This window comes from Sus scrofa, chromosome 8 (genome assembly GCF_000003025.6).
Source record: "Sus scrofa isolate TJ Tabasco breed Duroc chromosome 8, Sscrofa11.1, whole genome shotgun sequence".
NCBI lineage: Eukaryota > Metazoa > Chordata > Mammalia > Artiodactyla > Suidae > Sus > Sus scrofa.
Genome location: NC_010450.4, coordinates 135,353,319 through 135,378,279, shown reverse-complemented (window position 1 = coordinate 135,378,279; position 24,961 = coordinate 135,353,319). Strand labels below are relative to the sequence as shown.

Sequence of the window (24,961 nt, the reverse complement as noted above, 5' to 3'; positions counted from 1 at the left end):
AGGGGCAAAGAGTAGGGGAAGAATAAAGTGGGTGTCTGAGGAACAGACACACACCACTACATATAAAATACACAACAAAGACCAACTGAATAGCACAAGGAACTATATTCAATGTCTCTTAATAACCTATAGTGGAAAAGAATCAGAAAAATAATACATATAATATATATAAACTGACTTTGCTGTACACTAAAAACTAATATAACACCATAAATCAACTATGCTTCAATTTAAAAAAAATTAAAATAAAAAAAGAAACTTTAAGTGTGAAAAAAAAAGAGTTCCCATCATGGCTCAGCGCAAACGAATCTGTGTAGGAACCGTAGGTCATGGGTTTGATTCCTGGCCTTGCTCAGTAGGTTAAGGATTCGGCATTGCAGTGAGCTATAGTGTAGGTTGCAGATGCAGCTTGGTCTGGTATTGCTGTGGCTGTGGCGTAGGCTGGCAGCTGTAGCTTCCATTAGACCCCTAGCCCTTTAAAAAAAAAAGAAAAAAAGAAAGAAAGAAAACAAATAACATGCCTCAGATACAATAGTTAAATTTGCTGGGTATTTAATACATACAGAGGATAGTGCTTTTGAAAACGCTAACATTTTCTGATTTAAATCTAGAGAGTTCTTGTGTGGCTCAGCAGATTAAGGACTTGACAATGTCTCTGTAAGGATGTGGGTTCGATCCCTGGCCTCACTCAGTGGGTTAAGGATCTGGCATTGTTGCAAGCTGTAGCACAGGTTACAGATGTGGCTCAGATCTGGCGTTGCTGTGGCTGTGGAGTATGCCTGCAGCTCCAATTCGACCCCTAGCCCAGGAACTTCCATAAATGACCATAAGAAGAAAAAAATTTTTTTAATTAAAAAATAAATAAATTTAGCAACCACACCATGAGCTGGGTACCTCATAGCACAAGTGCTGGGGCTGGTTTAGACAGGTCTGCATAGTATATCTTCTTTCCAGTTCCACTACCAACGTTTTGTATCCTAAACTTCAAGCTACAACTCTTACAAGCTGTACATAATTGAGTCTTCCAGAACCAAATCAGCTATGACTATTTTTTATCAGCATATTTTTTTATAACCTAACATAGTTAATTAACTACTTGGATTTAAATCTATCATTGTACTGTTTCCTGATTATGTTACTATGGGTTTTTTTGGTCTTTTTAGGGCCACACCTACAGCATATAGAGGTTCCCAGGCTAGGGGTCGAATCAGAGCTGTAGCCTCTGGCCTTCACCACAGCCACAGCAATGTGGGAACCAAGCCGCATCTGCGACCTACACCATAGCTCAGAGCAATGTCAGATCTTTAACCCACTAAGAAAGGCCAGGGATCGAACCTGTGTCCTCATGGATACTAGGCAGGTTCATTTCTGCCGAGCCACAACGGGAACTCCTTTTTTTGTCTATGTTGCTGTTCTTCTAACAGTTACTCTAGAGATTACAAGTACAATGTAGGTATTAAATTGGCACTTTGTACATTACCTAGACAATGAAAGAAACTAACATCCATCGCTAATTCTTGCCCAGTCTTTATTAAGTATTCTAATTCTACATATAAACTCCATAAAACATTCAGAGACCCACAAATTAACTCTTTCTGAGCTTCCCTTTGGGATCATTTTCCTCCAGCCTAAATTCATTCCCATGAATTCTTAATTTTAGTTTTAAGTTTTCAGTTTGAAAATATTCACCCGATTCCTTTTTAAAGTTGTTGATTCTCTGCTAAAGTTCATCTTGTTAAATAAATTTCTGAATATATTGATCTTCGTTATTTAAAAAGAAAACCTAGAGTTCCTGTTGTGGCTCATCAGGTTAAGAACTGGACGAGTATCCATAAGGATGTGAGGTGAATCCCTGGCCTCGCTCAGTAGGTTAAGGATCCAGTGTTGCCGTGAGCTGTGGTGTAGGTCGCAGATGTGGCTCCGACCCCATGTTGCTGTGGCTGTGGTGTAGGCGGGCAGCTGCAGCTCTGATTCAACCCCTAGCCTGGAAACCTCCCTATGCCATGAGTGCAGCTCTAATAAGAAAAAATAAATAAAAACTTAAAAAAAAGAAAAAAAAAAGGAAAGAAAAGCTGATAACTCCGTTACCTACATCTCTTGGTTTGAATAATTTGGTCTGTTTGCCTGGTATGTCTGATGATTTGTGACTGACTTCTGGACACTGTTTATAAAAACATCAAGGAGCTCCTCTGAGGCTTGGGATGATTTATATTCCCCCGGAAAACACTGAGTTTGGCTTCTGGCAGGCAGTTAAGGAGTAGAGGCAGATTATCCTAAGCCAATCACAAAATGAGCTGATTTGAAGCTGGGCTTCAATCCTTCCTTCTAGAACCAGTCTATTTCTGGTTCACTCTTCCCCCAGAGGTCTTCAGTATTTGTTTACCAAGCTTCATCCTTCTTGTTAGGGCCTGAACCCAAAGTTTTGTCCACAAGGTCTGTAAGACTGACAGATCTGCTCAGCTCCTTAACTTTTCAGGGGCCACTCTCTGCTCATCTTAGTCTCTCAGCGACAACTCACGAATCAGCAATAAGGAGAAGGGTCACAGTGACCAGCAGGCAATTTCTCCAGGCTTCCCCTGGCTTCTGGGTCGTGGTCTCTAAGGTCCTGGCTCCCTGGGTGGATCTCCAATACCTTCAAACAGATTTTTTTTTTTTTTTTTTTTTTGTCTTTTGCCTTTTGTCTTTTTGTTGTTGTTGTTGCTATTTCTTGGGCCGCTCCCTCGGCATATGGAGGTTCCCAGGCTAAGGGTTGAATCGGAGCTGTAGCCACCGGCCTACGCCAGAGCCACAGCAACGCGGGATCCGAGCCGCGTCTGCAACCTACACCACAGCTCACGGCAACGCCGGATCGTTAACCCACTGAGCAAGGGCAGGGACCGAACCCGCGACCTCATGGTTCCTAGTCGGATTCGTTAACCACTGCGCCACGACGGGAACTCCCAAACAGATTTTTTAAATGCATTTTCCTCTTTTTAGTTGGTCTTGGTGGGATGGTTGTTCTGTATAGCCAAAAACAGAAAATCCGGACTGCCTGAATTTTAATCCAGGCTCTGGTGTTTCCTGGTTGAGTAACCTTGTGCAAGTAACTCGTCTCCTCTGTGCTTAGTTTTCCTCACCTGAAAATGTAAGACTGGCACTTTTCCCACAGGACTGTTACAAGGATTACATGAGTTAAATTACATAAGGTGCAAATAATAACATCACATATTACAATGCTCAACAAATGTGAGCTGCTATTTGTATCATCATCGTTAGGTCCCTTACAGATGGAGAAACTGAAGCTCAGAAAGATTTAGTAACTTTGTCAAGTCCACACAGCTAAAAGTAGCAGAGCCAGGATTTGAACCAGAGCCAAATCCAAAAAAGTCCATTCTCTTAAGTAAGACATTACAATGCCTCCGACTGTAGATACTTAATGAATCGTTATTTAAATGACTGAATAAAAGTAAATAGCATTCAGTCCTCAAGAACTCTGTTAAGAACTAAAGTTGCATCTCTGCCTCTAACAAACATTAAAAGTATTTTCTTTTAAATTGGCTAGTATCCTGAATAGAAATAAATAGCTTTTTTTTTTTTTTTTTTTTTTTGTCTTTTTGCCCTCTCTAGGGCTGCTCCCGCAGCATATGGAGGTTCCCAGGCTAGGGGTCTAATCGGAGCCGTAGCCACAGGTCTACACCACAGCCACAGCAACGTGGGATCTGAGCCGTGTCTGCGACCCACACCACAGCTCACGGCAACGCCAGATCCTTAACCCACTGAGCAAGGCCAGGGATCGAACCCGCAACCTCATGGTTCCTAGTCGGGTTCCTTAACCACTGCGCCGCAATGGGAACTCCACAAATAGCATTTTTAAAAATTAACTTTAAATTAATTTTAGATTTCACAAGAAGTTGCAAAAACTAATACAAGGCTCCTCTGCACACGTTCCCCAATAGAAACACATCTCATATAACCAGAGGACATCATCAAAACCAAGACGTTGATCTTTAGCATAATTACATTAACTGAACGACAGAACAGACACTATTCAGGTTTCAGCAGGTTTACACAGACTTTCTGGATGTACACTAAAGACTGTTGAGATTCCTGTACCTACATCACCATCGAAGCACAAAACTTCCCGTCCGCTTCCCGGCACAGTTACAACCCTAACTCTTGGCAGCCGCTGATTAAACTGCACTTTGTTAACCCCTAAAATACTATGCAACATATAAAAGTTATTAATTTAGGAGCGTTCTCTTGCGGCTCAGCGGGTTAAGGATCCGACATTGTCATTGCAGTGGCCTGGGTCACTGCTGTGACACGGGTTTGATCCCTGGCTGGGGAACTTTCATATGCCATCAAGATGGCCAAAAAAAAATAAATAAATAAAGTTACAATTTTGTAAAAGACAAAAGCATTTAAATACTACGCTTAATTCAAAACAGCTACATTTAACAAGTATTAGTGGTTGTCCTGAAAAACATCGACTGGAAAGATTTTTTTTAAAGCCTGTACTATTTTCTAAGTCATTTCTATTTACAGGTTAACGTCATAATTATATTTGCAGATAAATTTTTGATTATTATTTTCCAATTAGCAAATGCCAAAAGTCCTTGCTTAAGAATTACCTAAAAAAGGAGTTCCCATTGTGGTGCGGTGGTTAACGAATCTGACTGGGAACCATGAGATTGCAGGTTCGATCCCGGCCTTGCTCAGTGGGTTAAGGATCCAGTGTTTCCGTGAGCTATGATGTAGGTTGCAGACGTGGCTCAGATCTTGTGTTGCTGTGGCTCTAGCGTAGGCCGGCAGCTACAGCTCCGATTCCACCCCTAGCCTGGGAACCTCCATATGCCGCAGGAGCGGCCCAAGAAATGCCAAAAAAGACCAAAAAAAAAAAAAAAAAGGAACGAAAAATGTAAGAATAAAATATTCTTTCTGTTTTGCAAATGAGGAATCTTATTTTATTTGGTGATGCTGAGATAGGCACATAGTTGGCTCAACTAATATCCAAACCCCGATTTTGTGGGATTCCATATAAATGTCTGCTCTTGGGGAGTACACTTTGAAAATTTCGTTCTATTTGTAAACCCAGCTTAGAAATCATTGTTTAGACATAGGGGCTTTGCTTCCAGTTTGCCTTAATCTTGTGTAGTCTAGCAAGCACACCTAATGCTTCTTTATACCTTTGCTTCTCTATTTGCACAGGGGACAAGCCACTAAATAATATTCATATGCTGCTGTGGGACACCTGCACAAATTTTGCTGTTTTGTTTTGGGGTTTTTTGGCCACACTCATGGCGTGTGAAAGTTCTTGGGGCAGGGATCAAATCCATACCAGAGCAGCGAATCAAGCCACTGCAGTGACACCACCAGATCCTTAGCCTACCGTACCACGAGGGAACTCCAAATTTTGCTGTTTTGAACAGATATTAAGATGGTATTTGTTTAACCTACTACAAAGTCAGAATAATATTTTCCTTAATGCTGCCTGGGTAGCATTCACCAAATAAAGTGTGCTTGTTTCATTACATATAAGCTCTTCAAGATGAGATATTAGATGAAACAATCTATTTATATACTGCAAATGGACTAGCTGCACCAAGTTTAGTTAACACCCATCACTGTATATAATTACGATTTTTTTCTTGTGATGAGAGCTTTTAGGATCCACTCGCTTCGCAACTTTCAAATATATGATACAATGGTCACTACAGACACCAGGCTGCAATCACATCCACAGAACTAACTGGAAATTTATACCTTCTGACCACCTTCACTCTTTTCATCCATACGCCCCACCTCTGGCAACGACCCATCTGTTCTCTGCATCTACGAGTTCTTGCCTTTTTTTCTGATCCCGTATATAAATGAGACCACACAGTATTTGCCTTTTTCTCTGACTTATTTCACTTAGCGCATTGCCCTCCAGGTCCATCTATTTGTCACGAAGGTCAGGACTTCATTCTTTTTTATGGCTGAATAATATTCCATTGCATATATGCCTGTCTGAGGGTACATTGTGCCTATGACATTTTCTTTATCCATTAATCTGTTGGTGCACACATGCCTTCATATTGTAAATACTGCTGCTATGAACACTGGGCTGCTTTTATCTTCTTAGTGTTGTCTTTTTTTCTGGATATGTATCCAGGAGTGGAACTACTGGGTGATTTAGTAGTTCTAATTTTAGTTCTATGGGTTTTTTTCCTTGCAGGGGGGGAAATGTCTATTTTAATTTTAAGTGGATATTCAAGTTTACTAGCCATTTCTACATAATAAAAGTTACATGGAGTTCCTGTCATGGCTCAGTGGAAATGAATCTGACTAGGAACCATGAGGACACAGGTTCAATCCCTGGCCTCGCTCAGTGGGTTAAGGATCTGGTGTTGCCTTGAGCTGTGACGAAGGTCGCAAACGTGGCTTGGATATATGGCATTGCTGTGGCTGTGGTGTACGCTGGCAGCTCCAGCTCCAATTAGACCCCTAGCCTGGGAACCTCCATTTGTCTCGGGTGTGGCCCTAAGAAAGCAAAAAAAAAAAGTTACACATGCATATGATTTTAATGGTCTAAAAGTACTGACTGCCATGACGGTGTATTTTAGTTTTGTTTAGAGCCTTCATTCTGTTTTCCATAGTGACCGCACCAGCGTACACTCCCACTGGCAGTGCCCCAGGGGTCCCTTCTCCCATCTTGGCCTCCATTTATTTCTTCCTCTTTCTGGCACCTGTCATTCTGACTTGCGTGAGATGATAGCTCACTGCGGTTGCGATTCGCACTTTTCTGATGATTAGTGATGCTAAATACCTTTCCTACACCCGTTGGCCATTTGTATATCTTCTTGGAAAAATGTCTACTCAGTTCCTCTGCCCATTTTCAATCGGTTTGTTTTTTTGAACTGAATCACATATGTTCTCTGTATGTTTTCAGTATGAACCCCCTATCAGATAGATGATTTGCAGATAATTTCTCCCATTCTGTAGGCTGCCTTTTCATTTTGTTGATGGTTTCCTTTGCTGTACAGAGTTTGACGTAGTGCCACTTGTTTATTTTTGCTTTTGTCGCCTGTGCTTTCAGCATCAAATCCAAAAAATCACTGCTAAGTCCCATGTCAAAAAACTCACCTCCTATATTTTCCTCTAGGAGTTTTATAGTTTTAGGTCTTGCATTCAAGTCTTTAATCTATTTTGAGTTAATTATTTTGTATTGTATAAGACAGCGGTCTAGTTTCATTCTTTTGCATGTGGCCATCCAGTTTTCCCAACACCACAAATTAAAGGGACTCTCTTTTCCCCGCTGTATAACCTTGGCTCCTCTGTTGCAAATTAATTGACCGCATATGTATGGGTTTATCTCTGGCCTCTCTATTCTGTTCCATAGATCTATTTATATGTGTTTATACCAATACCACACTTTTTATAATTTTTATTTTTTGTCTTTTTAGGGCCACACCTGCAGCATATAGAGGTTCCCAGGCTAGAGGTCGATTCGGAGCTGTAGCTGCTGGCCTACAGCAACACCAGATCTGACCCGTGTCTGTGACCTACACCATGGCTCACAGTAACGCTGGATCCTTAACACACTGAGCGAGGCCAGGGATCAAACTTGCATCCTCGTGGATATAAGTCAGATTCATTTCCACTGAGCCACGACAGGAACTCCTACGCTGTTTTGACTACTATAGCTTTGTAGTGTAGTTTGAAATCAGGACTTTGTAGGTTCCATATTAATAGGCCTTTTAAAAATTTGTCACAGAGGAGTTCCCATCGTGGCTCAGTGGTTAACGAACCTGACTAGCATTCATGAGGATGTGTGTTCAATCCCTGGCCTCGCTCAGTGGGTTAAGGATCTGGTGATACTGTGAGCTGTGGTGTAGGCCAGTAGCTACAGCTCCGATTCAACCCCTAGCCTGGGAACCTCCATATGCCGTGGGTGCGGCCCTCCAAAGAAAAAATAAAAATTAATTAATTTTTTTAAAAATTTGTGACAGAATGTCTGTAGACCTTATCATCATGGAAAAACTACGTTTACATTATCCTAACCACTCCCAAACTTTATATTACTAAAATAAACCTACCGAGAAGCAAATTTGAAAGCTTTAACATGCTTTCAAGCTAAAAGAAACAATTAATATAAATATTATCTATTATATGACTAATGACAGAGTCAAACCTTAAGATGGAAACCATAACTTTCAGTACTGATTTCCTGACTGGGAAAATACTATGCAACAGGTGTAAGGCACTCACTTGCCAATTTTTCATGGATGTTAACCTCTCTTATGTTTTATTCATAGTTGTGAGTTATACTGACAAAGACAAGTAATTTAATGTGATGTATTAGTATCCATGGATGCGTTCAAGGAAAGGATCAAATGACCATATCAGGCAAATTTAAAATGTGCCTTATGAGGCATCAGTGTTACAAAAATCAGAAACCAGCCCTACTAAAAACTGAAACCTATAATCAAGACACGGTAAGTAAAATAATTTGAGGTCAGCCTAGGAACAAAGTGCTAAAGGGCAAAGGAACAGATAGAAGAACCCGTATAGAGAAAAGGTTATGATGAAACCTGGCATCCATGAAGAATGGTCAGCTATTCAATAAAGGGTACAGATTAGTCATTTGGTTTGAAGAAAAAGAGCTGGATCCCTATAACTCATTCCTTGTAACAAATTCCAAATAATCAGTGATTTAACCTAAAAAAATAAAACCAATGCTAGCATAAAGCCAGGCATATAGACCAATGAAACGGAAAAGAGTCCAGAAATAATCTTATGCATATATCATCAAATGACTTTCAACGAGGGGCCAAAACCATCATGTGTGGAAAAGACAGTCTTCTTAACAAACGGTGCTGGGAAAACTAGAGAACCACCGGCAAAAGAATGCTGATGCAGTCTCTCCCAAGATCAAACACAAAAACTAACTCAAACTGATCCATAACCGAAATGTAAGACCTGAAACTGGAACACTCTGAGAGGAAAACACAGGGCAGAAGCTTCACAACATTGGATTTGGAAAAGATTTATTGAATACGACACCAAAGGCACAGGCAATAAAAGAAAAAATTGGAAGTTCCCGGCGTGGCTCAGCAGTTAACAAAGCCAACTAGTATCCATGAGGACACAGGTTCAATTCCTGGCTTCGATCAGTGGGTTAAGGATCCAGTGTTGCCGGGAGCTGTGCTGTAGGCCGAAGACATGGTGCAGGCTCACAGCTGCAGCTCCAATTGGACCCCTAGCCTGGAAACCTCCTTATACCATGGGTGCAGCCCTAAGAAAACAAAAAAAAAGAAAGAAAGAAAGAAAAAACTTGGAATTCCTGAAAAATTTTAAATTTTATGCCTCAAGAAGTTCCTGTAGTGGCGTAGCAGAAACGAATCCGACTAGGAATCATGAGGTTGAGGGTTCGATCCCTGGCCTCACTCAGTGGGTTAAGGATCAGGCGTTGCCGTGAGCTGTGGTGTAGGTGGCAGACGCAGCTCAGATCTGGTGTTGCTGTGGCTGTGGTGTAGGCCAGCAGCTGTAGTTCCGATTCAACCCCTAGTCTGGGAACTTCCATACGCCGTGGGTGCGGCCCTAAAAAGACAAAAGTCAAGAAAAAAAAAAAAATGCCTCAAAAGACACTGTCAACAAAACAAAATGTTAACTCACAGAATATTTGCAAAACATATAATCTGATAAGGGACTAAGATAGAGAGGGAACTGCTAAAACTTGATTCAAAAATGGACAAAGAACTTAAATAGACATTTCTCCAAAGAAGATATAAAATGGCAAGTAAATACATGAAAAGATACCCGAACATCACTAATCATTAGCGAAATGCAAATGAAAACTCGAATGAGATACCACCTCACACCCACCAGGATGCTACCGTCAGAAAAAAGTGTTGGCAAAGATGGAGAAACTGAAACCCTTGGGCGCTGTCGATGGGAATGGAAGATGCTACAGTCACTGTGGGAACCAGCAAGGTGGTTCCTCAAAAAATCAAACATTCCCCATGTCTTCAGGATTGCAAAATTAAGTCTAAATTTGCTTGCTTTTGAAAATTAGCCATAATCCAACCTTATCTTTATGTGTGCTCCGCTCTCTCCAACAAAACATCACCAACTCCCATCAGAGGAGCTGTCTTACCTTCCTATGCTGCCTGCATCGTGTATATTTTACCGCTAGTCCTCACTCTTTTTTGTTTGCTTATTTGTCTGTTTGGTGGGAGGGGGCTGGCCACACCTGTGGCATACTGAGTTCCCAGGCCAGGGACTGAATCCAAATCTTGGCTGCGACCTATGCCAGCACTGGATCCTTAACCCACTGCCCCAGCCTGAGGATCAAATCCACGCCTCCACAACGACCTGAGCCACTGCAGTCAGGTTCTTAACCCACTGCGCCACAGTGGGAACTCCTAGTCCTTCACGCTCATGGCTGACTTCCACTCTAATTCTACCCGAAAGAAAACCCTTAGCTCAGGGATGGCCTCTCTAATCAACGGCGACTGAATCCTCTCACACAGGGTCTCATGCCCTCACGTGTCTTTCCTTGGTTTTGTGACTCAGATTCCTGTGTCTTATCGGATCCACTTCTGCCACATTCTCTCCCGCAGCTGCACAGACGTCAGGCTCCACGCATGTATCCTTACTCTCTGCTTCCCCAGAGAGTACGGCCCCTAACACAGAGCAGGCACTGCTGCGCAGTGAACAAACGAACGTCCCTCGTTCTCTCTAGTTCATTCTTTTTAACGGAAGTACAGCTCATTTACGATGCTGTGCCAAGTTCGGCTCCGCAGCAAACGTGCAGGTAGACACACGTCACACTCTTTTTTATGGTCTTTTCCATCGCAGTCTCTCCAGGAGATGGGCTATGGCTGCCTATGCTACGCAGTAAGATCCTGTCCATTCTCCTTGCTCTTCAGTTTCATGGCACCTTGTCTATACCACACAACTTAGCACCTATTTTATTATTCATTATTGTCTCACATGCATTCAATTTTGTTTGCTCTCCTGCAATTCCTACAGCCTCGGCACAAGGCACACACGGACCTCAGCAAATACTGAAGCCACTCAAGCAGGATGGAAAAGGGTCTCTCGGTAACCAGCAGCTCTGCTACTGTCCTGCCTAACGACGCCGACGTACCTGCATCAACACAGCATGATGACACCACCCCTGACGACTACACTACAGACGGCCTCCTGTGAACCAAACACATCCTCTCTTCTGCTTCCCAGCCGTGTAACCAGATGATATGTCCCAAGCATACGCCTGATGCTAGTCCTAGGCTCCCCTGCAGTAAGGAAGGTAGGGCTGCACGACTGAGTTTTAGCCAGTGAAGTGAAGGAGGCAACGTGCTGGGGACCTGGGCCACAAAGGCCTCTCGACAGGTGCTTCCCCAGGCAGTTCCCCTCCCGCTGGCCGGAGCCGAGATGAGCTTCAGGGAAACTGACACCAGCATCGGGTTGACGGTAATTTCTAGCTTACTATAAGTGTTAGCATTTTAAAAATAAAAATCACATTACTTTTTAAAATGCATGCATTGCAATCAAATGAACATAGTGATATGATACTCACTAGTAGCTATTATACTTTAAAAAATATAAATAAGGCGTTCCCGTCGTGGCGCAGTGGAAACGGATCTGACCAGGAACCATGAGGTTGCAGGTTCGATCCCTGGTCTCGCTCAGTGGGTTAAGCATCCAGCATTATCATGAGCTGTGGTGTAGGTCGCAGACGCAGCTCAGATCCCACATCCTGAGTTGCTGTGGCCGTGGTGTAGGCCGGCAGCTACAGCTCCAGCTCCAATTGGACCCCTAGCCTGGGAACCTCCACGTGCAGTGGGTGCGGCCCTTTTTAAAAAAGACCAAAAAAAAGTATGTATATATATATGTGTGTGTGTACATATATATATAAAACACTCTTTAGCAGTCAGAAATTTACTACTACTCCTCTGAGAACTTGTCTTTGAATTCCATATTCTCTAAAAATTTTATTCTAGTGTAACATTTTAATTCTTTTTATCCTAATTCTTTGAAACAAAAAGATGTGTATAAATTACAAATTTAAAAATATTATCTCCTATTACTCTTAGGTAAAGCTCTTAATTTTTTTTTTTTTTTGGTCTTTTTGTCTTTTTGCCATTTCTTGGGCCGCTCCCACGGCATATGGAGGTTCCCAGGCTAGGGGTCTAATCGGAGCTGTAGCCGCCACCTACGCCAGAGCCACAGCAACGCGGGATCCGAGGGATCCGAGCCGCGTCTACAACCTACACCACAGCTCACAGCAACGCCGGATCGTTAACCCACTGAGCAAGGGCAGGGATCGAACTCGCCACCTCATGGTTCCTAGTTGGATTTGTTAACCACTGCGCCACGATGGGAACTCCCCTAAAGCTCTTAATTGTTAAATAAACAAAAAATTAAAGTATAACATGTCGATAGTGTAGATAAAACAGAATCACAAAAAATATTCAATTCATCCAAGAAAAGGGCAGAAAAAGAGTTAACGAAAGAAAAAGAACAGATGGGAAAAAGAAAAAAATAACTAGTAAGGTGGAAGATTTAAAACTAATCATACCAGGAGTTCCTGTCGTGGCTCAGCAGTTAATGAGTCTGACAGCATCCATGAAGACACAGGTTCGATCCCTGACCTTCCTCAGTGGGTTAGGGATCCAGAGTTGCCGTGAGCTGTGGTGTAGGTTGCAGACCTGGCTCGGACCCCGCATTGCTGTGGCTGTGGTGTAGGCCAGCAGCTACAACTCCAATTCAACCCCTAGACTGGGAATCTCCACATGCTGTGGGTATGGCCCTGAAAAACCAAAAAAAAAAAAAAAAAAACCTAATTATACCAAATATACAAAATCATACAAAATCATACCAAAAACAAAAAAACTAATCATACCAAAATTTTATTTATTTATTTATTTATTTGCCTTTTCTAGGGCCACACCCGAGGCATATGGAGGTTCCCAGGCTAGGGGTCGAAATCGGAGCTGTAGCCGCCGGTCTACACCACAGCCACAGCAACGCAGGATCCGAGCTGCGTCAGCAACCTACACCACAGCTCACGGCAACGCCGGATCCTTAACCCACTGAGTGAGGCCAGGGATCGAACCTGCAACCTCATGGTTCCTAGTTGGATTCGTTAACCACTGCGCCACACAGGAACTCCCCAAAATAATTTTATTAAGTGTAAAAGTATAGAAACAGATTTTTATATTGACCATATACCTAATCATCTTGCTAAATTTATACATTAATTCTAATAGTTAACTAGCAAATTCTTAAATTTTACATGTATATTGTAATGTAACATGTAAATTGTGACAAATTTTTATATTCTTTCCAAGCTCTATATCATTTCTTTTTTTTTTTTTTTGCCATTTTTTGGGCCACTCCCGCAGCATATGGAGGTTCCCAGGCTAGGGGTCCAATCGGAGCTGTAGCCCCCGGCCTATGCCGCAGTCAGAGCAACGCGGGATCTGAGCCGTGTCTGCAACCTACACCACAGCTCATGGCAATGCCGGATCCTCAACCCACTGAGCAAGCGCAGGGACCAAACCCACAACCCCATGGTTCCTGGTCAGACTCGTTTTCCCTTCACCATGATGGGAACTCCTATATCACTTCTTTTTGACGTCTTACATTAACCCAGTACTTGAGGCAGACTTGAACAAGTGTTGAAAGTGGGTCTCTGTGTAACATTTACCGTCACATGAAGCTTGATGTAGTTTCTCCTCATTTTCAAGTTATGAAACTATTTCTCTATTTTTATTGTTTCAAGTACTTTTAACGAGAATGGAGGTTGGATGTTATCAGGATTTTTCTCTCTGTATTGAAACTGTCATAAAATTCTTCTTCTTTTTCCTATTAATGTTGTGAATTAAAGGGAGAGATTCTTTGTTTAATGTCAAGTCACTGTATTTGTGAAATAAACTCAAATATGCCATGAAGAAAATAATACTAAGAGACAAGATTACAGGGCAAAAGACACATTAAAGGTTAGAAAGCAGAGGTAACAGCAAAGCTAACAGAAAGTAAGAAGAAAGCGGAGCTCCTGCGGGGGCGCAGCAGGCTAAGAATCCGACTGCGGCAGCTCATGATGCTGTGGAGGTACAGATTCAATCCCCAGCCGGGCACAGTGGGCTAACGGGTCTGGCACTGCTGCTGCTGCGGCACAGGTCACAGCTGCAGCTCAGCTTCAATGCCTGGCCCAGAAACTTCCATATGCCACTATGCAGCCAGAAAAAAATAAAGTGAGAAGGAAATACACCGTGTGGAATCATGTGTTCATTTGTTTAATCTTATTTGCATGTCTAATAAATACGTAGGAAAATTGAGCATTACTTTAGAAAATAAAAATAATGGAAGAAATCTGCCCTACAATAAAAGACAATTACACTCTCAAGTAAACTGAGAAAGTATTAGATGCGCCCAACTTCCCACAACAAAACTGCCAACAACAGTTCCAAAGACGGAGGAGAGAGTGAGAAGGGTGCGCAACTGCCACGCGAACAAGCAGGGAAGACGCTGGTTCCTCAAGGCCTCCCTCCCTTCCGGGCCCCATGGGAGGGAAAGAGAGTCCTCACTCAAGAGGTCTGCCAGGGAAGCAGTACCTGAGGGGAGTCACGTGTCCATTAGAGAAAGAAGGTAAAGGAGAGTTCCCTTGTGGCCCAGTAGATTAAGGATCTAGCGTTGTCACTGCAGCAGCTCAAGTCATTGCTATGGCTTGGGTTCAATCCCTGGCCCAGGAACTTCCATACGCTACAGGTGCAGCCAAAAAAAAGAAGATGAAGGGAATACTGGGTGAAGAGGTTGAGGATCTGGGGGATTACTTTGCTTCTGAACTCCAGATAGGGCACGGTGAAAGGATTTCAAGAGCTGGGATGGGTGGGAAAGGGGACAGAAGATACTGACAACTTTAAAGGGATGAGATGTGGGGAATGAAAGGTGCTCAGGAGTCTGGGCCTTTTGAAAACACCCAACACGAACAGGAGTACACAGGAGAGAACTCCTGGCAGACTCAAGGCAGGTGGTGGTCAGACTGTGAGCGCTGGTTAGGAGGCAAGGGGAGGCGTCTAGCGCTTTCTTTTGACCACTTTTGCTTAGTGGAGGCAAGGACATCTCCAGCAAATCCTTAATGTCTAATCTTTTTCTTAACTGACTTCTCTATGACATTTGAAACGGCAGCCCAGCATCGCTCTTGAAACCATCTTCCCATCTCACTTTTTAAAGTTTCTCATACTATCTCTCTGATCATTCCTTCCCTTCCACGGGCTCCTTTTCTTCTCCCAACTCTTAATAGTCTGTGGTTTGGTCTTGCTTTTCTTTTCACTCTACATACAACCTCAAGCTCCCTGGATGATTTCATGTACCTGCATAGTTTTAGCCACTGCCTATATCCAGCTTGCTAATGGCCATCCTCTCTGGACAATCAGTAAGTACTTCAATGACAAATACCTCCAAGAATTACACACTATCCCTTTGCCCAAACCAGCTGTTCCTTCTATATTTCCTCTCTAGAGTTAAAGGATAATGGGATGTTTCCTCCTATCTCAAAGTCTGGCTGAAGTGAAACCCCTAAAGCTGAGAACTACAAACAATAACCCCCCACTCTAAAAATAGCAAGACATCCATCTCAGAGTTGACAAAAGACTGCATCCCCATCTCCCTATCATCCACCTCCTGCCTGCAGGAAATGGCCTAGTGGCTCATGGTCCAGCCTCGGCGCTGTTGTGGCTTTTTTGGGTTTGATCCCAAGGACACCCACACATGCCCTGGGCACGGGGGGGTGGGGAGGAAGGGAGGGAGGGAAAAGGAGGAAGAAAAGAAAGCAAAACAGATTAGCAGAAACAGAAGTGAATTCTTTTTTTATTTTTATTTTTTTGGCTCCGCCCAAGGCATGGGGAACTTCCTGGGCCAGGGATCGAACCCAAGTCACAGCAGTGACAATGCTGGATCCTTAACTGCTAGGCTACCAGGGAACTGCAGGAGGGAATTCTTAAACTGAGAAAACGAGGGCTCTACACCAGGGAGAACAAAGGCAAGGGTCTCCAAGAAAAACCTGTGGGCCGGACGGGGTGAACGTCCTAAGAAGGGAAACTGGCCGCGTACTGAGATAAAGAAACTCTTTGGCCCATTTTGGTCCAGCCACCCCGAGCACCTGACACACACCCCAGGAGTTTAGGGCATGCGGGAACACGGCAACTCGCCCCAGCCTGGAGAATTCTGAAAGTAAAAGGCTGGACGGAGCTTCGAAACGCTGGCGCGAGGACACAGAGGACAGTAGTTAGATGAGCCGCGCTGCTACCACTGGGTTCCAGGGGGCAAACAGATGCTGCCGAAGGGCGAGAGCACCGTGGTGGGCCAGAGACCCGCGCCTTCCTGAGCAGGGATCCTCAGGAGTGACAGGCTGCAGGCGGGCTACAGGAGCCCAGAGAGTTAGAAGACGCCCCCAGGCAGCCGGAGCGTGTGCCAGACCCCAGACGGGGACCTGAGAGCGAGGGCGAGCCACGGGACTTGGGAAAACCGCCCTAAATGCCCGGCTCTAAAGGCCCTGCTTAAACACCTGCCACACAGAGGGTCCTGGCAGCTGGGTCGCCAGAGTCCCAGCCACGTAAAACGTCACCCTTCCTCTTCGAATCTACCTTCCGGTCAGAGGCCAAAAGCAGCAAAGGGGGAGGCGGCGGAGAGCGCAGGAAAGACGACACCCTTCCTCGCTGCACACGCTCCCGGGGGCAGGGCTCGGTCTGAGGTGCAGCCATTCACCGGGATGGGCGCTCTGGAGATTTTTCATACCTTTGAAATACCATCAAAACAAAGTTTATTCTTACAGTAAAAATGACGTCTTGGCAAGAGGCAGGCGAGGAAGACTTAACACGCTACAGCTAAAGTCAAGGATGTGAGAAACACCAAGCTATCCTTATGTGCACGCCAACAGATACAAACCCATGTACCCCTGCAAGATGCCACCATCTACTCCGCAATGCAGGTCAGGAATCCGGGAGTCAGCCTAGACTCTCCCGACCCTGACACGCTGACATCTGTCATTAGGTGGCTTGGGTTTTTTTTTTGGCCTCACCCACAACATAAAAAAGTGCCTGGGCCAGAGGCTGAATCTGAGCGTAGCTTCGACCTACATGGTAAAGCCAGATCCTTGAACTCACTGCACGGGGCCAGGGATTGAACCCCCATCTCTGCGCCAGTAGGTGCTTAACCACTCCCCAACGCAGCAGGAACTCCCCAGCGTTATGCCTTAAATCGCCGTTAACACATCTCCTCTCCCTAGCCCCTTAGAGACTAGTCTAGCTCCAACCTGAAGTACTATAATAATCTAATTCAGTGATTCTCTACGGTAGCCTACACTTCAGAATTTTAAAATATTAAATCTAATACCTAGGGCCCAGCCTAAAAACGGATTTAAATGGGGTCAGGTAGGGCCAGCCATGAGTTTTTCAAGAGATCCCCAGGTGCTTCCAAAGTGCGGGCAAGGTTGAGATTAAGTAACCTAACTGGTCTCTCCCAGAATCCAAGCATACCTTCCTGCACACTACCTTTCATTATGCTACAGAGTCATCTTTTTAAAAATAGAAATCTCATATTATCCTAAAGCAGTTGTTTTCAACCTAGGCTACCCATTAGAGTCACTTTAGAGAGCTTCAAAACATCCTAACACCAGGCCAAATGCCAGACCAACTAAAACAGAGTCTTTGGGAATAAGAACCAGGCACTGCTGTTCATGAAAGCTCCCCAGGTGATTTCAAAGTGAAGACAAGGTTGCCAACCACTGTCCTGGAAGCAGGGGGAAGTCAGAGGCCTTAAGAACCGTAACGGCCAACCCCCCTGAGGATAATGAGATCTTCCATCTAAACTTAGCATCCTTGGCTCTCACGCCACCAGAGCAATGTCGTTCCCCGAAAGGGCCATGCTTTCACACTTTCGTGTAAAGCACGACTTCAATCCAGAAAGTGCCTATGCTCAACCACAGCTGAAGCCCAAACCACCTCTTAGGTTAAGACTTTTCAAGAGTAGGATCCTTCGTAGGAGCCTCCCTGACACACAGCAGAGCTCATCCATCTATGACCATTAGGATTCTGTAGGGCAATTCTTTTTTTTATTGTTGTCTTTTTATGGCCACACCTGCTGCATATGGAGGTTCCCAGGCTAGGGGATGAATCAGAGCTCTAGCTGCCAGCCTACACCACAGCCACAGCAACACCAGATCCAAGCCATGCCTGTGACCTACGCCACAGCTCACGGCAACACTGGATCCTTAACCCACTGATCGAGGCCAGGGATCGAACCCGCAACCTCATGGTTCCTAGTGGGATTTGTTAACCTCTGAGCCATGACAGGAACTCCCAGCAGGACAATTCTTAATGTTTAGCTTTTCTACTGAACTCCCTGAAATTAAAAATGTACCTTATTCATGCTTTATCTGCAGTGCTTGTAGCACACAGCGAGCACTCAAATATCTATCAAATGCATTCCACTTAGGTAAAAAATCATCTGTATTTATTATGCAGGTCGAATCCCATTTTAATAAACTATAACAGACATCATGTTTATACATTATATTCAAGTCTCAAAACAAAAACCAACAGCTAGACTTTCTTAAAATGTAAGGCAAACATTTAATGTTTGTTCTATTTATGAACAGTAACAAATTAAGGGAAAAGGCAGGTATACAGGACAATGTGTTTCCAGAATTGCAAGGGTGGCACCTTACAGAATAATGATGCTGGGCTTTCCACCTGAGTATCTCCTTTAAAACATACTTTTTTCTAAAACGTTTTGCTGGTATAATGACATCTGTATGTTTTAGGAAAGTGAGCTAAGACTATTTACTTGACCTGAAATGACAGGTGCTTTGCCTCCTTAAAATGAAAACAAATTACGAAAAGCTTTCAAATGCTTTGAATCAACTCTGTTAAACCTAAAATACTCTGATAATACGGTTACCAGCCTCTGATGACAATTTCTAGTACTCTGGATACTCTGTTACTGGCAAAAGCTCAGCTCTCCATAAAATTCAGGACAGCTCAGGCAGAAGACACCAAGCATTTTGTTTTTTAACCTTTTCTATTTACAGAGTCACTATACACGGGACTGACCCAAAGACAATAATTTTGCACAAATATTAACTGAACACCAACATAACGTACCTCATTCAAAAGGTTTATGCTGTGCCCACATTCACATGGGCCATGAGAATCATCTTAGCATGCAGTGATTGCTTTGTTACTGTGCACTTAGAGGTAAGTTTTTAATGCCATATGTCCTTGATTACTAATGTGGCATTCACCGAAGTTCTATTAATTGTTTGGGAATATACTGAAACTGAAGGACCTCAAGTGACTAGTAAAAAAATAACGTCATGAATCACACTTTTTTTTTTTACCTTATTTGGCGATTTCAAAGGTGAGATGGCTATTTTATTTGGTGTCTGTGTTGTAGAATTTAAAGTCGATCCAATAACACCACTTTCAGATATTGTTATGGTCTTGGATGGAGTCCCAGGAGTAGACTGTGAAAGAACCCTACCTGCAAACGAGAGGCAGGACGTCAGTTTGACTTCTTTCGGTCACAGTATAAAATGTATGTTACGATGCTTCACACCCACAAGGAGGGCGGTATATGTGTTTGATATTTCACATGTAGTCACCTAGGAACCGAACACTTCAGTAGGTCTAACGAATTACGGGGAACCCAGGCAGAAGGAAGCAAAACAATGCTTCGTAGTAACACTTAGTGTCTTAATACCATTTTATTACAGTCCACGGAAACACTTCTGCTCACTTTCTCACCAGTACTGGTAAGTTATATCTATCAGAAAATGGGCTCAGGACAATTGAGCTGTCCTGTGTAGCACAGCTGCTCAAAGTCAGGATTTGAATCCAAGTCTTAAAACGTCAATCTCTGTTCTCCACTACACCTCAGCTGTCTTCTAATTTGAACTTAAACCATCCAGGACACAATTGAAGTCCACACCTACAAAAGAGATAGTTATTGGACTAACTTAAACACTCTCCGGTTTAATACTGTCTGGTTTTAGACTGCCAAGCGGGGGGGGGGGGGGGGGGGGCAGGGAATCTAGCTGTCCTGGCCAGATACCAACAGGAATACTATGTTCCCGTCTGGAAATACCCTTCAGGAACAACACAGAAAAACCACAGTGCAGCTGGATGGCTTAGAGAAATACGAAGACCTGACGGAGCTCCAAATTCCATTCTGGTGCCAACCGCCCCTCCCACCACCCCAATTCTGGGCACTCGGTAGGACTGCACTTCCTACCTCTCCCGCTCCTGTGGTTAGATTGGGGCCGGATGACGAGCTCTGGCCAATAAATGAGGAGAAGGGACGTGTGTCCTCTTGGGGTCAGAACACTTACTGCCTACGCAAGACCTTCCGAAGCTCTCTTCTCTGCCACATCTGAGAGGTGGCTCCTCTGCCAGCGTGGGTCCTTGAGTGACTATGATGAGAAGAGCCCCCTTTCTAACCCACAACAGACATGCAGGTAATTATGAAATAGGAATAAAAATAAAAGTTGGGTTTTTTGTTTGTTTTTTTGTCTCTTCAGGGCCGCACCTGCGGCATATGGAGGTTCCCAGGCTAGGGGTCGAATCGGAGCTACAGCTGCCGGCCTACACCACAGCCACAGCAACGCTGGATCAGAGCCTCATCCGCAACCTACACCACAGCTCATGGCAACGCCGGATCCTTAACCCACTGAGCAAGGTCAGGGATCGAACCCGCAACCTCATGGTTCCTAGTCGGATTCGTTTCTGCTGAGCCATGACGGGAACTCCAAAAGTTGGGTTTTTTTCATTTCTGAGATTTGGAGACTGTCTGTTATGGCAGAAAACCAAAATTATCCTGACCGATCCAGCTGACAAGGTGAAGTCCCAGAACTAATCTGTATCATCAGATGCACAGCACTAATACACAGAAACAGAAAATCTTCTGTTTAGTAGTAAAAATGAACTTCTAACAAAAATTTCCAAGTTGAAGCAACTGTTTCAATATGGGTGAGTTTCTACTCACTGTAGGTGTTTCAACAGATGCTAGATAATCGAATCCACTAGCTAAAGAGGAAACCCAGACACTCAAGAAACAGAGAAGTTAGATAGCTGAATTATCTCTAAAATACCCTCCAACCTAGAGATGCTATGATTTAACTTACAAGATACAGTTAGAGATGAAAGAGAGAGGGAGAAAGGAAGAGAAAAAAAAAAGAAGGGACTTTCCTTCACAAATAGAGAACTAGCTTGTAAGAGTTTTAGGCTGTTTTTTCTAATAACAATGCAGCAGCATATATACATACTTTCTTTTTTTAAAGGTGAATCGAGTTTTATTTGACAGTTACAAATTTAAAAAACATTTTAAGTATGTTTTTCAATTTTTTGTAGTACATGAATACCTTCTATACTATTGACGTTTTCCTTAATGAATTTCAGCTGAGAATTCTGCTTTTTTTCAGTCTGAATTACATCATAACTAAGTCAATTCTATACAAACTAAATGGATCTATATCATACATTTTTAGGGGCCCACCCTCAAGTGCTGAGCCTGCCTGAACCAACATTTGTCTGTTCTGGTCTCTGAAAGTAATGTATGTGGGATTAGGCCTAAAAACCCAACAACAATTATGTCAAGAAAAGAAATTACCAATAAAAAGACACTTTCATAAAGTCCTCATTATTTATCATTATTACTACAATGTCCTGTTTGTTAAGCATTACATGTATTTCAGAAAACATGCAGATAAAAAATCCTCAATTCCCGAGGGTAACTGATACCAGAAAAAAGGGCACTTAAAGTGAATTACATTTAAAACAAGGACAAAAATATCACTGCAAAAAAAAAAAAAAAAAAAAAAAAACCCTAGGAGTTCCCATCGTGGCGCAGCACAAACCGACTATGAGGTTTCGGGTTCGATCCCTGGCCTCGTTCAGTGGGTTAAGGATCCGGTGCTGCTGTGAGCTGCGGTGTAGGTCACAGATGCAGCTTGGATCTGACAATGCTGTGGCTGTGGTGTAGGCTGGTGGTTACAGCTCCAACTGGACCCGTAGCCTGGAAACCTCCATATGCTGAGGGTGCAGCCCTAAAAAGACCAAAAAAAAAAAAAAAAACCTACAAACTTTTTTGGCTTATGTTTAACAAAAATTCGGTTTATAAGGACAACTGTACTATCTCTTAGAATGAACTGTGGTACTGGGGAAGAGGGACTCTTCTGAAATTTGTACGACAGCATATAATACAATGCACAGACCATTCCTGCCAAAATATTCCAGGAGTTCATCAATTTTCCCAAGAACTCTCTATAGCCTTCAAAACTCAAAGTCATTCTTTTTGAAGGGCCATTTCTTTCTCATCCAGGTAGCACTTCTCCTGATTAATCTCCAAATCCCTGTTTAATTGGCTCTGCAAGACCAATTCAAGAAAGCATCCAAGTTATACAGTTTTACCTTGAAATCAATTTGTAAGGCATTTTCTACTCCACAGTTAGGTATTCTCCAAGAATCAAAAGAATATATAATCCAAAAAGATACAGATGGGACAGCTTGGGGGCAGGGAGCCAGCTTATCTAAATGAGGACTAATTCTATGAGAGATTAATTCATTAGTGAATATTTTCACACGGATGAAGTTTGCTCTGCTACAGCAGTCTTACACCTTAGCTGCTCCGGCCATGAGGATTCTGTACCTCATTTAACCTTCTCAAAAGTCGTGTGAAGTGATTGGTACAGAAATAAATACAGTGAACAGAAAACACAATTATCCAAAATCACAGAGACAAACCAGTGCAAGAGCCATGACCAAAATCCAAGTTCCTAGTAGCTCCTCCGTACACCACACTGCCTCCATCGCGCTGACATTCCCACAACCATACACATCCACGGAACCACAACTACGTGCTAGAGTCACAAAGAGCCAGTCATAAATGGACAGATGCTGTATGATTCCACTTACACAGAAGAGTCAAACTGATGGAGAAGAATGCTTCTGCTAGGGGCTTGGGCGAAGAAGGAACTGGGAAGTTATTACTGTTTAATGGGTACAGAGATTTAGCTTTGCAAGGTGAAAAAAATCCTAGAGATGGACAGTGGTGATGGTTGCACAGAATGTGAATGTTCCCATCGTGGCTCAGTGGTAACAAATCCAACTCGCATCCACAAGGCTGTGGGTTCGATCCCTGGCCCTGCTCAGTGGGTTAAGGCTCCGATGTCGCCATGAGTGTGGGTGGGGTAGGTTGAAGAGGCAGCTCGGATCCAGGGTTGCTGTGGCTGTTCCGGAGGCCTGGGAGCTACAGTTCCAATCTGACCCCTAGCCTGGGAACATCCACGTGCTACAGGTGCAGTCCTAAAATAAATATATAACTAAGTAAATGGTTAAAAATGGTCAACTTTATGTCATATGTATATATAACCACAATTTTTTAAATTAATTAATTAGTTTTTAAAAAATAGATGGCAAACAAAATCCAAAAAATACTATTAAGAAAACTCTTAAGTGTTGTATGGGAGACAGACAAGAAAACTAAGTATGATAAAACTGTAACTAATAGAAATGTTAAAGCCAGTGTGAAATTTAACAGAAGTCTAATTAAAATAAAGTTAAATATTTGGTATAACAAAGTTCTATGGAAATATATAGGAGATTGTCAGAGAAAGAGTATATAACTCAACCTGGGCATCAAAAATTTCCAAGATGGGGGAGAAAATACAAAGTAAAATGATGAGTCAGCCAAGAGGAAAGCGAAAAAAGGCACTTCAGGTAAAAGCAACAGTGCCAAGAGCCTGAGGTTTGAGAGAACACGGTCCATTGGGTGACCTCTTAAAATAAGTTACATCGGTGGGTCTGGAGCTGATAGGAGCTGAAAGTGAAAAAGGTACGTACGAGACCATAAATGATTTTAATGCTAAAAAAGCTTGGCATCTGAACTTACTCCTGACAGATTAAGGCCAAGAAATGGATATGGCAAAGAAAACTTTCAGCAAGGAAAGATGAGATTTGCATTTTAGAAAAATTAATTTTATACAAACACTAAGTTCGTCTTGACTAAAAGACAGAAAAAGATATCCATCTTCCATGAGAAGCTCAAAAATCATTAAAAAGCAATCTAAATGTAATTTGAGAGATCATTAGCTGCAATATAAAGATAATGGAAGCTCCTTGGAATAAGACAATTCAACAAGAGAGCTACTTTGTTGGTTTAAAATTTGACTTACATGAACTTAAAAGGTTATAAAATACTAGTTAACAGTAGGAATTATCCTTCCAAACTGAACTTAATGCCAACATCTCTAGTGAAATTTAATAGAGTCCATGTCTATGCATTTGGGGAAGGCTAATAAGTCTGTCTGCAAGTCAAAGGTGAAGCCATGATTTGCGTGCAACACTGCAAATGACCCAAAGACCAAGCAATGATATCCACTACAGTCGAATGGAAGAGAGGTCAAATCTTTTTTTTTTCTTTCTTTTCCTTTTTTGGCCCCCTCTTAGAATATGGAGTTCCCAGGCCAGAGATCAGATCTGAGCGGCAGCTGTGACCAACACAGCAGCTGCGGCAACCCCAGATCTTTTAGCCCACTGTGCCGCGTGGAGAACCAAACCTGCATCCTGGCGCTGCAGAGACGCTGCCCATCCCACTGCACCCCAGAAGGAACTCGGAGAGGTGAAATCTTGACATTACCAAACATTCAGATGCGTTTGCAAAACCACAATTATTTAGCATACAATTTAACCCCCCATAATCAAAAGTTTCAAGGGACTCTCTCAAACCCAAAACAGTAAGGAACTGCTTGCTGCACTACACTGAGACAGTCTTTCTAGGTAACCAACACCCACCCAACTTCCCAAGAGACAAGAGGTGCCTTTATCCTCAGCATATCCAAGCCTTACTCACTTTCAGTCAACTAAAGCCCATTTCTTGAAGCAGCTCCAAATCCAAACCCTTTCCAATTTTTCCTCTGGAGCCATACCTACCCTCC

The 24,961-nt window shown here is 43.1% G+C and overlaps 1 protein-coding gene across 13 annotated transcripts in view; it reads right to left on the bottom strand.

The window, feature by feature from the left end:
- Positions 1-24,961, bottom strand: part of LIN54 (lin-54 DREAM MuvB core complex component) — a 67,407-nt gene that overhangs the window by 19,995 nt on the left and 22,451 nt on the right. For 8 of the 13 annotated variants that reach the window (XM_021101867.1, XM_021101861.1, XM_021101863.1 and 5 more), the window contains exon 4: positions 19,370-19,512. The exons of the other annotated variants lie outside the window; for them this stretch is intronic. In XM_021101867.1, the coding sequence (XP_020957526.1) occupies positions 19,370-19,512 (143 nt within the window). The remainder of the gene's footprint in view (positions 1-19,369; positions 19,513-24,961) is intronic. 13 annotated transcript variants of the gene reach the window in all.